A 15,203-nucleotide genomic window follows, 5' to 3' on the forward strand; every position below is an offset into this window, starting at 1 on the left:
TCTTTAAAGCTCACCACTTTCTTTTGTAAAGTTGTTTTCAGAGCAATGTTTCTTCATGCAAACGATTTTCTCTCTCTTGCATGGAGATTTTGGAATCTGTTTTCCACACGATAAATCTGCCCTCTTTTCAAAGAGACAGCAAAGTGACTATTTTCTTCCACAATGATTTCACAAACCCAGACAAGGGTAAACGAAGTGCCCAAATAGGAAAGGGTGCAGTTGAACTGCCCTCTTTTCTTCAAGAGACAGTCAGAAATGGTCTTCCTTCTTCAAAAGCCACTTATTCTTTGTTCCCCTTTTTCCAGGATTAACGCACAACAGTACCTTTTCTGGTTACTGAATCTTCAATCCAGAAACTGCCTCTTTTGTCGAAGAGTTAGTGAAGTGGCACTTCTTTATTGTCGCTGATTTTGTGAATCTCCTATGATAAGGATAATACAATACAGAACAGCATCTCCTTCTCTCTGTAGAGCAGGGGTGTCAAACTCAAATTCACGGAGGGCCAAAATTAAAAACTTGGACTAAGTCGAGGGCCGAACTAAATATTTATTGAAAATTTTCAACAACATCTGCATGTTTTCTCTTCTTTCAACATATATAATGTTAAACTTTTTCTTATTAAAATAAATGTTTAATAATAGTTTTGGATAAACTCTTTCCAGAAGCATGAGAAATAAAATATTCAATAAATAATGTTTCTCTATAGAGGATTTGTCAAATGTTGCTCGTGTGCTGTCGAATAATAAAATCTGAGGGCTATTGAGAATGTGGGAGAATAACATGATTCCTGAAACAATCAAATGGGCATGAACTCTAGCAGGGTTATTTGCCATGCCCTTTTTCCATTGGTACAGATATCCTTTGATTTACACACTTTTCAAGTTTTATGCCTAATGAGCTTGTATCCAGGTGCAGGACCATTTTTAACCAGGAATATATTTATCACTGTGACATGAAACTATTGGAAGATCGTTTTATCCTGAGATTAAAGTTCATAATGTGCGGGAGGGCGGGGTTTGCGGGCGATCAGGTTGGACAACGACAATGCGGGGGCATCGGCTCTCACTACAGGGCGGCATCTCGGTGGATCAGCGGCCCCGTCACCGTGAGTCGTGGGTCGGCCTGCGGCAGGGAGGGGGAGTGGGCAACGGTCCTGGCGAGGTCAGGCCCGAGCCCTCCGGTTCCGGGTGCTGGGAAGCGGCCTTGGCTTCCCCTGACACCGGCCAGGCCGCGCTGCGATGGGGGGGGGGGGGCGGGCGGGGGGACACGACAGTGCGGGGGCATCGGCTCTCGCTGCAGGGCAGCATCTCGGCGGATCAGCGGCCCCCTCACCGTGAGTCGCGGGTCGGCCTGCGGCAGGGAGGAGGAGTGGGCAACGGTCCTGGCGAGGTCAGGCCCAAGGCCTCCGGTTCCGGGCGATGGGAAGCGGCCTTGGCTTCCCCTGACACCGGCCAGGCCCCAAAACCAGAGTCCACAGTGAGACCCTGCAACGTAAACAGAGGAGGTGGGGGCGATTAGCGGGCTGACGCCAATGCATTCTGGGATTTGTTGTATTACTGTGCATGCGCTATACTGGCGCGGCGGCCAGCGGGCCACCTCTAATACATTTTTGAAATGATCTTGCGGGCCAAATATAATTATATCGCGGGCCAAAGATTGACATGTGTGCTGTAGAGGATACTGCTTTTCAATCCTGTCTTTACAACATGCTCAATCTCTTCAGGTTTCAAAATGCATCTGTTTCCAGTAATATGTTTCTCTCAAAAACATCACATGACACATGACATAATTTCTGTTTCATTTCTCCAAAAGCATGAATCATGGCAGATGGCCTTTTTGAAGTCATTTCACATGTATGTGCTAAAACCATCTCTGGCCACTTAGAGCCACTTCAAAAGTATGAATTATGAGCCCACGGACTTCGACCTGTCTGGGGACCATTTAATTAAAAGTCCTGCTTATTTGAACAGCTGCCATCAGAATGTTTTAAGCAAATTCCCATTGTTATTGAGTTTAAATTAAGAAAACACTTCAAACATTTTAAACAAACAAGTTTCCAAATGTGTGGTATCTCTGTATGACCCTGAATCCAGCCCATAATTCCCTCACTAAAGATATATATAATTTAATAACAACTTTAAATATATATTTTATAACTAAAGATTTTAATTTTAAAGATTAATATCAGCCCAGTCCGTTACAGTTGCTTAATAGGGTGTTGAACAGCATCATTCCATTATTCAATGGGATGGTTGGTAAAGGGCGATTGGGGCAGTAAGGTCTCTCAGTGGTAAGTGCCAGACTTGGGGCAGTTTTGTACAGCGAGTATAGCTCAAAACCTAAATTTTAAGTGAAAATTCTGAAAGTCGTCTTATACACCCAGTCTCCTTGTACGCTGACATATAAGGTACATGCTTTCACAGAGAGCTTATGTTCACTTTTTTCACATTTAGGTGGATGTGGCCAATGCTTCAGAGGAGACACAAAGTAAGTAATAAATAAAATACCAAATATTCAATCTTGACTTTTAATTTTTCTCAATTGAGGATTGATAAAGAACATTTTTTTGGATCATCCTTCTGAGCCAAACTGACTCATCTCTGAGGAATGACGTGACATAAGACATGTAAAATCATGAGGGGGTATTGATAACTGGATGGTCAAAGTCATTTCCTCAAGGGAAGAGAGAGTAAAACTAGTCATGGGTTTAAGGTGAAAAAGGCACTAAAAGTGGTGATAAATCTGTGAAATTTGTTGCAACAGGCAGTTGTGGAGGCCTGGTTGTTATGTGTATTTAAGACAGAGATTGTTAGGTTCTTGATTAACCAGGGCATCAAATATTATGGGGACAAGGCCGAGACGAGGGGCTGAGTGGGGAAAATGGATCAGCTCATGATAAAATGATGGGATAGATTCGATGGGCTGAATAGCCTCTTCTTGGTCCTATGTCTAATGGTCTTACTTAAAGGAGACGAGGTGCAGGCTTTTCATGCAGGGTGGGCATATGGAGCGAGCTGTCAGAGGAAGTGGTACTTAAAAGAGATTTGAACAGGTATCTGGATAGGGAAGGTTTGGAGGGATATGAGCCCAATACAGGCATATGGGGTTAGTGTGGACAAGCATTCTGATCGAGATGGGTCTGGTTCTATGCTGTACAATTTTTTCGGAATCTGAAAAAAAAATTAAAATCATCTGGGGGTTAAAATTAAGTTCATGTTCTGGATAAGACTATCAAATGTGATTGTGTCATTTTGTGTGCATTAGCAAGATATCGTTTATTAGCAGGATTAGCGACTTCATCCCTAATGTCGAAGTACTCGAGATGGCAGAGGCCGACAGCATCGAGTCCACGCTGCTGAAGATCCAACTGCACTGGGTAGGTCACGTCTCCAGAATGGAGGACCATCGCTTTCCCAAGATCGTATGATATGGCGAGTCTCCACTGGCCACCGAGACAGAGGTGCACCAAAGAAGTGGTACAAGGACTGCCTAAAGAAAGCTCTTGGTGCCTGCCCCGTTGACCACCGCCAGTGGGCTGATCTCGCCTCAAACCGTGCATCTTGGCGCCTCACAGTTTGGCGGGCAGCAACCTCCTTTGAAGAAGACCGCAGAGCCCACCTCACTGACAAAAGGCAAAGGAGGAAAAACCCAACACCCAACCCCAACCCACCAATTTTCCCCTGCAACCACTGCAACCGTGTCTGCCTGTCCCGCATCGGACTTGTCAGCCACAAATGAGCCTGCAGCTGACGTGGACATTTACCCCCTCCATAAATCTTCGTCCGCGAAGCCAAGCCAAAGAAAGAAGCAGGATATCGTAACTCGTTTATCAATTCTCCTACTTTCCTCTAAATCCCCAAGTAATATTTTGGGCTATTTCAGGATTTTTCTCTTTTGATCTATGACATTTGGTGTTATGAATCTGGTTTTGAGTTTGATTCTTTATAAGACGAAGAAGGCTCACCAGCTTTGTCAGGTGTTTGAGGAGATTCAGTATGTCATCAAAGACTCTTGAAAACTTGTACACGTGTACCGTGGAGAGCCTTTTGGCTGGTTGCATCAGTGTCTGGTATGGAGACGCCAAATCTCAGGAGAAGAAGAAACTCCAGAGGGTTGTTAACTAGTCCTGCAACATCACAGGCACCAGACTTCACTCCATCGAGGACAACTACATGAGGCAGTGTCTTAAAAAAGCAGCCTTTATCCTCAAAGACTCCCACCATACACGCCATACCATCAGGAAAAAGGTATAGGAGTGTAAAGACGGGCACTCAGCGGCATAAGGACAGCTTCTTCCCCGCTGCCATTAGGTTCCTGAATAATCAATGAACCAAAGACACTGCCTTACACTACATGCGTTATTTTTAAAATATATTTATTGTTGTAAGATGGTTTATAATATGTGTTTGCTCTCTGATGCTGCCACAAAACCCCAAATTTCATGACTTTTTCATGACCATAAATTCTGATTCTGGGATGGTGATGCATCTGCAAGGAAGAAATCAACATCTACCTTTTTCAAACCACACTTTGTCGACAACTAGAACATTTGGTACTTTGAGAATGAATAGGTGCTTGGATGAGGGCTATCTGTTGTGAATACCATATGTGGCATTATATAGGACGATCCTCAAAACTTAAATTTTCACCTTAATATCCGGGTTATCCTACACAGAGTCTCAACACCACCACCATCTTCCTGCCGGCTCCGAAGCAATCTTGCGCATGCCCCACTAGTTATTTGCGGTCTCAGCATTCCTCCATGAGATCCATCCGCCCGGTCCAACTGATGTTGGCCATGTGCATGCTTTAAACGGCCTGTTACAGGAGTCGACAATGGCTCATTTTAAAATATCCAAGTATTTGAACTTTAAATGATCATTTATTATTAAAATATTGTGATTTGTTTTTAACAGCATCCACTGGTAATCTAGATTTGGGGATATAACTCAAAACCACATTTTAGGTGGAAATTCCAGGGTTGTCCTACACAAGAGGCATCCTATACAATGGCACATACAATATAACTCATTTTTAGTGCAATGTGTACATTAATTCTGCAGTAAGTTTTGCCAAGCTTACAAAACCATGAGAGATAATTTGTACTTTCTGAATTGACAGAATTATATAAAGAGTACAGAGCTATAAAGAAAACTAGAGAAAGCCTTGCTGCAGAAAATGATCAACGTCCACATTTGGATTGTGTAAGTCAGCACTCACGGCGCAGTAACCATGACCAGAAGAAGGACAAGGTACGACTGGGGTTCCCTCTGAAGCAGTCAAGTTTAGCTGGTTTCTTCTGTACTTTATTTTTTTTATTACAACACGGCAGAAGCCATTTAAACCCGTGCTGCTCAATTACACCCAAATTAACCTACAACTCTGTACATTTTTGGAGGGTGGAGGAAACCAAAGACCCACGCAAACATAGGGAGAAGGTGCAAACTCCTTACAGCGTGGGATTTGAACTTGGAGCTGTCATAGTATCGCGCTAACTTTGCTACCCATTTCTCTCCCTCCGAATGCACAAAAAAACAAAAATATTTTAATGTTTTCAGCCTCCCCTTAGATCCACTGAGGCCTCCGTGGAGAATAAGTCATACTTTTTTCTCTTTCCTGTTTCTGTAATATTTCCTCACTTAGAATTCCCTGACTGCGTTAATTCCAGTCATGATTTACATCCCTCTTTTTTTTTTAAATTTAAATTTAGACATACAGCATGGTAACAGGCCATTTCGGCCCACTAACCCATGCTGCCCAATTACACCCAGTACACCTACAACTCCGGTACATTTTTGGAAGATGGAAGGAAACCGGATCACCTAGTGTAAACCCACACAGACATGGGGAGAACGTACAAATGCCTTACAGACAGCATGGGATCCAAACCCACATGGCTGGCACCGTAACAGCGTTGCACTAATTGCTCCACTAACCATGTTGCCCTCTTGCATCTCCATGTGACCTATAACATCAGCAAGAAGCAGACTAGGCTGTAAAATGTGTATTTTTTTAGGGGCGATAAGAGAATGCTGGTTTCTTGAGTTTGACTTGTCTCTAACTAGATGAAGAAGCAGAAGGATGGGTCAGTTTGCAGATACTATGAAGGTTAGGGGAGTTGTGGATGGAGCTGAAGGTTGTTGTAGATTACAAAAGGATATAGACAGAATACAGAGTTTAGCAGAAAAGCGGTAGATGAGTACAATCTGGGTAAGTGTGAGATGGTGTATTTTGGAAGGACAAACCAGAAGGCTGAGTGCAGGGTTAATGATTGGATACTTAAGAGTGTGGATGAACAGAGGGACCTTGAGGTCCAAATCCATACATTTGGATGCTGCACAGGTTGATAGGATAGTTGGAAGGCCTATGGGATACTGGGTTTCATTAATAGGGGGATTGAGTTCAAGAGTTGAGAAGACGTTGAAATTCTACAAATCTCCGGTAAGACCTCACGTAGATTATTGTATTCAGTTCTAGTCACCTCAGTATGAGAATGATGTGGAAGCTATGGAGAAGGTGCAGAGGAGATTGACCAGAATGTTGCTCGGATTGGAAAATAAGTCTTATGAGGGCAAGGTTAGCAGAGCTGGGACTTTTCACTTTAGAGGGAAGATGGATGAGAAGTCCACAAGATTCTGAGAGCCAGAACCTTTCTCCCAGGGCAGGAAGAGCAAACAGGAGGGGGCATCTATACAAGGTGAAGGGAGAGTAATTTAGGGGAACCTTCGGGAGTAAGTTTTTTGCACAGTTGTGGGTACCTGGAGTGCCTTGCCAGGGATGGGTGAAACATTTGGGGCATTTAAGAGGCTCCTAGACATGTACATGGATGAGAGAAAAATAAAAGTTAACAAGGTAGGAAGAATTTTGTGTATTTTGTTTGTAGGAATATATGAGTCGACATAACATCAAGGACCGAAGGGCTTGTACTGAACTGTAGTGTTCTATGTTTCATCAAGCTGGAAATGGTGCAGAAAAGATTCACAAGAATCTAACTGGGACTGGATTACAGATTCAAGATTCCTTTATTGCCATGTAATAGAACAGAGCATGTAATGTTACACAAAATTGCCTTCTGCCTGCTGAAAGGCAGACAAAGAGTTGTAATTAGTGTCACCCTGCATCCTGAGAGAAAAAGAGAAGCAAAGGAATTTCCTTCAGAGATGCTGAGTCTCCGTGGATTCACCTCCAGCACTCCCACAGCCTCTACAGCTGCATAGACTCTTATTGAAGCCACTGGCAACACGAGCTCTAGATAGAAACCTTTGACACAATCGGTAAGCCTTCAATGCCTGAGGTCCTTCGGGAGCTCTTCCTGCCCTCAGCACTCTCTCGAGTCCTAGGTCAGATGTCTGGTCCCCATGAGGCAGCCTCCAGCAGCCTGAAGCCCATGTGAGTTCTCCAACTGCAAGACACCCACAGCCTCTCTGGGTCCCTCAGCTGCTGAGCTCCTTGCTGGTCTGCTGAAGTCTGAAGTAGTCACCATCCTGTGAGGTCATCTCCTCTGGTTCGCCTCAATGTGGGGGGGGGGGGGAAGGGGGGGAGAGGGAGGTGTTTTCCCCGTTTCTTATGCCCTTTGCAGGTCCACTGCTCTCTGGTGTCTACATCCTCACATGGCTGCTGCCATCTTGGGCATGGATCAGTACAAGTACACAATCCTTTATTCAGAACCCTTGGGGGACAGTGTGTTGTGAATTTTGGATTTTTCCCGGATTTCAGAACAAAAGCCAGGTTTAAGCCCACCTGAATTGTTCTGCCATCTCTCCCATCCGCCTGAGTTGCACTGCCGTCTCTCTCCCCCGTCCGCCCGAGTCACACTCCCGTCTCTCTCTCCTCCCCCCCCCACCCAACCTAGTTGCACTGCTGTCTCTCTCTCCCCCCCTGCCCACACGAGACATGCTGCTGCCTAACCCCCTCCGCCCAACTTAGTCGCGCTGCTCTCTCTCTGCTCTCTCTCTCTCTCTCTCTCTCTCTCTCTCCCTCTCCCTCTCTCTCTCTCCCTCTGCTGTACCAGCACCAGGAAAAAATGCCAGTATTTGGAGCTTTCTGGATTTTAGATGTCCGGATAAAGGATTGTGTACTTGTCGTAGTAGGATTTTAGATTAAGGTCAGGTTTTACACAGATGTAGGGAACGGCCGGCAAGAGGACTGGGCACTTGAACCCTTTGAAGCAGCGCTGTGTTTCCGCTCTCCCTGGATCCGTAGCAGCGGCCGTTACAGCAGGCGCCATCACCTTTCCTATTACTTGAATCATAAGAACAGGCCGGACAGATTGGACATTTTTCTTGCTGCGCAGTTGACTGAGGGGTTTGCAAGATCATGAGAGCAAATCATGATAAAGCAAATTAACTTTAATTTTTTTAAAATCTTGAGGTACAGAACATTAACTTGGCCTTCTGTCCCACAAGCCCATGCCACCCAAATAACCACGTACAGAACATCTGAAACGTGGGTGAAAGCCAGAACATCCAGGAAAAAACCCACGCAGAAATGGGGAGAACGTACAAACTCCTTCCAGAGAGCGGCAGATTCAAACCCAGGTCGCCTGCGCTGTAATAGTATTGTGCTAACCGTGACGGAAAAAGTACTTTTATTTTCCTCTCGCTTGGGAAGTCTGAAGCAAGATTTAAAAGGGACCTGTTGCACTTTATTCACACAGAGTAGTGAGGAACAATTGGAACGTTTAAGACTTTTTTTTACTACCAATTAGCATCCGCAGGAGAAAAAGAATCTCAGAGTTGTATGTGATGCTATGTATGTACTCTGACAGCAAATCTGAAATCTAGATTTGAACGTTTAGACAGGTGAATGGGTTGGCTGGATATGGGCCGAACATGGGTAAATGGGGTGAAACACTGAAGTCTGCAGACGCTCTGATGAAGTGAAACCACACAAATGCTGGAGGAATTCAGATGGACTCGCGGGGTCCCAGGAAGTGTGGATTTATAACCGATGTTTCGGGCCTGAGTTCTTCTTGGAGGAACAGCACCGTATCTTCCTTCTGGGCACCCTCCAACTGGATAGCATTATCATCAACTTCTCCGATTTCCGTTAAAGACCCCCCCCCACCCCAGTCTTTGTCCACGTGTCTCCATTCTTCTAGTTCTGTCTCTCTCTTCCCTTTTCCGTCTGACTTCTTTCAGAGTGAAAATCAACTGTCACCTTTCCCCTTATATCCAATGAACACCTTCTGACTCCTCGCCACTCCCATTCTTCCCCCTTTTTCTCTCTAGTCTTTATTGAGATGCCTGCCTGACTTTTGCTTCTATCTTGAAGAAGAGCTCAGACCTGAAGCATCGATAATATATCTTTACCTTCAATGGAGGCTGTGAGACTGGCAGAGTTCCTGCAGCATTTCTGTGTGTTTTTAAAGGCAAATAGGACTAATTTGATTGGCCTGCTTCCATGCTGTAGAACATTTGATTGCCTCAAAATATTTTAAAAGTTATCACTTTTGAAGGTTACAGTGATGTGGATGCTTGGTCCTGTTCAAGAATGGTGATGTAAACTTCCATATCTATTTTTAACTCTTCGGACTCCGTGTCCTGGATTTCAGGAACTACCAACAAGCACATATACTTCGTGGCCCCGTTTCCCGAGACTGTTTTTATACCCAACTACCAGCTGATTTGTACCCATGGACCCTGTCTGAAGTATATTTAATGAAAGATTAAAAATGGCCGGAGTCCAAAGGGTTAACATTGAGTACAAGGTTGTTGCTTGAACATCATTCAGCCAAGTTTTCAAACACCCTGCTGTATCGACCCTTTTTATACAGCCCACTATCATGGAATTGTCAGCAAATTTGTAAGTGGTGTTGTCGTTCCCGAGCCATACTGAATATAATTAGCTGGTTTTAATTTCTAGACTTGTGAATCTGATGTTTGGGGAACACATCTGAATCGTCCAAACAGGCCTGTTCAGGAGCTTACATTGCAGGAACACAGAACCATTAATGCATCGACCCAATATTATGGAATGAAGCTAAAGGAGAAACTTGGAACGTCTGGAAAAGTAAGGCTTTTAATTTCCCTTTTCCCTTTCTCCACCCAGCTAAAAACCTGCTGAGTTCCTGTTGATTCCTTGGCTGCCAAACTCCTGGCTTTACTTGTTCCAACGGTGATGACTGCCACTTGGTCACATTTAATCTCCACGTTGCTGTTGTGATAACACCTCATGGTGACACTGTCCACTCAAACAAGTAGACGTGTCTGTCCTCCGATTGCCTAGTTGAACTGGAGAGTGTGCTTGTGGCTGTAAACAGTTATTCTCAGCCCCTTAGGACCCTGCTCATACAGTTTGTGGACCCCCTTTCTTTGAAGGAGTCAAATTTAGTTGTTTTTTTTCTGTACTACTCTTGCCAGTTACATAAAAAGCATAATAAATATGATTCCAGTCCATGGCCTTCCCTTCCCACCCCCCCCCCCCCCCCTTAAATGTGCTATAGACCCAAGAGGGGCTGTATGGCCCCCATTAAGAATGGCCTAAAATAAGAAATAGAAACCCGTTGATTTTGCTTCGCCATTCCATGACATCATTGCTGATCTGTTTGTGGACTCAGCTCCATTTACCTGCCTGATACAGGCAGCAGCACAAGCTGAAAAAAATAGTTTCTTCTCATGGGCAGTGAGAATGCTGAACAACTGAGAGAACTGGTCGCACTAACCATCCAAGACCATTATTTATTTAACAAGATTTGTTTATTTTTGTATGTGTATATATCTACTGTATATGTAGTCTTTGTCTGCATGTGTGTTACGTCTGTAAGTGCATTTGCATGTTTTTGTACTGAGAAATGGAGAATGCTGTTTCATCGAGTTGTACTTGCACATTGTAAAGCACCTAGTCTGCAGATACCGTTATTAAAGTAAAAACGCAATGTTGGAAAAAGTCACCAGGTGAAACAGTGTACTTTTAGAGCAAAGATAAAGATAAATAACCAACCTTTCGGGCTTGAGCCCTTCATCAAAGTATATAACATTATCAAAATAATAAACTTGAACTTGTTCCCCACAATCCTTTATTCCCCTACTATTCAAAAATCTGTCTGTGTCTTTAACGACTGATTCTTTTGACAAAGAATTTCACAGATTCAAATCTTTGAAACTTCATGTCAGAAGTTAAAGTAGTGGTTAGGTCATTTGATGGTTTATGTTGAAAGTTGTACGAATTAAGAATAAACTATTCTTTATCTTTGCTGGGAACAAGTTGGGCATGATTAAGAATTCAACTTTCAAGGGTATCAGGTAGTACGACAAGATGGTAAAGGTGGTGGGTGGTACTCTTAATGAAGGATGAGATCAGGGCCATAGTGAGAGACGATGTAAGATCAAAGGAACAGAATGTTGAGCCCATCTGGATAGAGATTAAGAATAATAAAGGGAAAAAAAAAATTGGTGGGAGTTGTCTATCGCCCACCAAATAACAACAGCACAGTGGCTCAGGCAATTAACCGAGAGAGAGCTGAGGCGATTAAGAACGGAACAGCAGTTGTCGTGGGGGACTTCTAACTTCCACATAGTGTGGGAAAATCAAGTTGGTCGAGGGAGTCTGGAATGCATCCATGATAGCTTTCTTGAGCAGAATGTTACGGAACCAACAAGGGAGAATGTTATTTTGGGTCTAGTATTGTGCACCGAGATAGGTAAAATTAACAATCTTGTAGTTTTTTTCCCCTCTGCAAAAAGCGATCATCGTATGATTGAATTTCTCATTCAGGTGGAGGGTGCAATAGTTCGATTTAAAACGAGTGTATTATTCTTGAACAGGGGAGGCTACAACGGGATGAGGGAGGAATTGGTCAACATGGACTGGGAGCACAGACGAGTTGGCAGAACAGTTGAGGAACAGTGGAAGACTTTCAAAGAAATTTTTCACAGTGCCGAACAAAAATATATTCCCATTAAAAGTAAGGGCAGTAAGAGAGGGAAGAGTCAGCCTTGTTTAACTGGGGAAATAAAGGACAGTTTAAAATTAAACGTTCATGTGTACAAAGTCACCAGGAGTAGTGGGAAACTGAAGGATTGGGAAAACCTTAAAAGGCAACAAAGGAGAACTAAATGGAAAATAAGGAAGGGAAAAAGGATTATGAAGGGAAATTAGCACAAAATGTAAAAACAGATAGCACAAAATTCTATAAATATATAAAACGGAAGAGGGTGGCGAGAGTCAACTTAAGTTTCTTTGAAGATGAGAAAGGAAATTGATTTTAATTAATGAGGAAATGACCAAGTCATTGAACAGATATTTTGTGTTGGTCTTCATGGTGGAAGACATGTCCAGCATGCCAAAGAGTGGTGATAGGGATGTGAAGGGAAGTGAGGGCCTCGATAAAATAATTGTTACAAAAGAGTTATGATGAGGAAACTCATGGGACTGAAAGCGGACAAATCCCCTGATCCTGATGGGATGTATCCCAGGGTACTGAGGGAAATGGCGGGAGTTATAGTCAATGTGTTGGTGGTCATTTACCAAAATTCTCTGGATTCTGCACAGATTGCGGCAGATTGGAAGACAACAAATGTCATGCCACTTTTTGAAAGGGATGTAGGCAGAAGACGGGTAACTATCGGCCAGTTAGCTTAACGTCTGTAGACAGGAAAATGCTTGAAACTCATTAAGGATAAAGTAGCGAGATATTTACATAGAAACATAGAAGATAGGAACAGGAGTAGGTCATTCAGCCCTTCGAGCCTGCTCCGCCATTCAGTGAGATCATGGCTGATCTTAAAGTTCAGTACCCCATCCCCGCCTTCTCTCCGTAACCTTTAGAAATAGATCTAATTCCCTCTTAAATATATTCAATGAACCTGCCTCTACTGCTCTCTGTGGCAATGAATTCCACAGATTCACCACCCTCTGGGTAAAGAAATTCCTCCTCATCTCGGTTCTAAATGGTTTGCCTATTATCCTCGAACCATGGCCCTGGGTTCTGGACTCCCCCACCATCGGAAACATCCCTTCCGCATCCATTCTGTCCAGTCCTGCCAGAATTTTATAGGTCTCTATGAGGTCCCCTCTCAATCTTCTAAACTCCAGTGAGTACAATCCCAATTTGCGCAATCTTTCCTCATAAGTTATTCCTGCCATTCCAGGTATCAGCCTGGTGAATCGCCTCTGCACTCCCTCCATTGCAAGAACATCCTTTCTCAGATAAGGCAACCAAAACTGCACACAATACTCCAGGTGTGGTCTCACCAAGGCTCTGTACAACTGCAGTAAGGTATCCTTATTCCTATACTCAAATCCTCTTGATATGAAGGCCAACATACCATTTGCCTTTTTAACCGCCTCGCCTACCTGCATGCTCGCCTTCAGAGACTGATGTACAAGAACCCCTTGGTCTCTCTGCACTTCCCCATCTCCCAATCTATTGCCATTCAAATAGTAATCTGCCCTCCGGTTTGTATCACCAAAGTGGATAACCTCACATTTATTCACATTGTAGTGCATTTGCCATGTATCTGCCCAGTCCCCCAATTTATCCAAATCACACTGTAGCTTCCTGACCCCCTCTTCAGTGCACACAACCCCTCCTAGCTTAGTGTCGTCTGCAAATTTGGAGCTATTACATCCAATCCCCTCATCTAGATGATTAATGTAAATTGTGAACAGCTGGGGTCCCAGTACAGATCCCTGTGGCACCCCACTGGTTACCGCCTGCCACTGAGAAAATGAGCCGTTTATCCCAACTCTCTGTCTTCTATCTGCCAGCCAGTTCTCAATCCACATCAATACCTTGCCCTCAATCCCATGAGCCTTGATTTTGCATGCCAGTCGTTTATGTGGAACCTTATCGAAGGCCTTTTGGAAATCCAGGTACACCACATCCACTGGCTCTCCCCCATCTATTTTTCCTGTCACCATCTCAAAGAATTCCAATAGATTTTCAAGCACGATTTACCTTTTGTAAATCCATGTTGACTCTGTCCAATCCCTTCTCTGCTAGTCATATGCTCCGCTATTACATCCTTAATAATGGATGCCATCATTTTGCCCACTACTAATGTAAGTCAACGAAGGGGTTCCATCAGGCAGACACAGCATGGATTCAGAAAGGGCAGTTCTTGTTTGACAGACTTGCTGGAATTCTTTGATATAATGGGTGCATTAAATAGAGGGGAAAAGGTTAATGTTGTATATATGGATTTCTAGAAGGCATTTGATAAGGTGCTGCACCATAGACATCAATAAGACAGATGAATGGAGCGGGGTATATTTGCATGGATTGAGGATTGGTTAACTGACAGAAGGAAGAGAGTCAGGATAAATGGGTGTTTTTCTGATTGGCAGATAGTGATATTCTAATATATCCTAATTTCAAAATATCATCTTCCAAAGTATAAGCATCGAAATCCCAAATTTAGATCTCTTTAATCCAATAAATTAAACTCTGTGGCTGTTACCTTATGCAGTTTTAATTCGTTGATAGAACAGATAAACATCTTGCATAGCTTCTCCACAAGACTTTCATAATGGTGAATAACAAAGCATTTACTATATAAAGATACAAAGCTATATAGAGATAAAAATACTTAAAGAGATACAAAAATTCAAAGAAAAATTTCTCGTGCTCATGGTTCCTTCACATCTTGTAGAAAAAGAAACAAGCTGTTAGTCTGAACAATATCACAGTCACTATGGTAACACTACAAACAATAGTTCTCTTAAAGAGACAGGCACAAAATTAACATCGAATCAAAAACACAAGGTTTTAACTGTTACATGGGGTTTGTGCTGGGCCCGCAGCTGTTCACCATTTACATTCATGATTTGGAAGAGGGACAGGGTGTAGCGTAACCAAGTTTGCGCATGATACTAAATTGAATGGAAAAGCAAATTGTACAGAGGATGTGGAGAGGCTGTAGGAGGATATTGTTATTACGTTAGGTAAGTGGGCAAAGGTCTGGCAGATGGAGTAAAACGCTACCTAATGCGAGGTTATCCACTTTCGTAGGAAAAATAGGAGAGCAGATTATTATTTAAATAGTTAAACACTGCCATATGCTGTAATTTAGAAAGCCTCGGGAGGGCTTGTGCATGAATCGCAAAAGGTTAGGTTGCAGGTGCAGCAGGTTATTAAGAAGGCAAATGGAATGTTGGTCTTCATCGCGAGAGGAATTGGATTCCGGAGCAGAGAGGTCATGCTGCAACTATATGAGGTACAGGTGAGGGCGCACCTGGAGCAGTTCTGGTCTCCGTACTTG

The 15,203-nt window shown here is 43.4% G+C and overlaps 1 protein-coding gene across 3 annotated transcripts in view; it reads left to right on the forward strand.

Annotated features, from left to right (window-relative positions):
• Window positions 1-15,203, forward strand: part of recql4 (RecQ helicase-like 4) — a 144,975-nt gene that overhangs the window by 26,863 nt on the left and 102,909 nt on the right. For 2 of the 3 annotated variants that reach the window (XM_069914975.1, XM_069914977.1), the window contains exons 3-5: window positions 2,454-2,487; window positions 5,122-5,252; window positions 9,865-10,011. In XM_069914975.1, the coding sequence (XP_069771076.1) occupies window positions 2,454-2,487; window positions 5,122-5,252; window positions 9,865-10,011 (312 nt within the window). The remainder of the gene's footprint in view (window positions 1-2,453; window positions 2,488-5,121; window positions 5,253-9,864; window positions 10,012-15,203) is intronic. The other variant, XM_069914976.1, reaches the window with a different exon arrangement.

Source organism: Narcine bancroftii, chromosome 1 (assembly GCF_036971445.1).
Source record: "Narcine bancroftii isolate sNarBan1 chromosome 1, sNarBan1.hap1, whole genome shotgun sequence".
In the NCBI taxonomy this organism is placed as follows: domain Eukaryota; kingdom Metazoa; phylum Chordata; class Chondrichthyes; order Torpediniformes; family Narcinidae; genus Narcine; species Narcine bancroftii.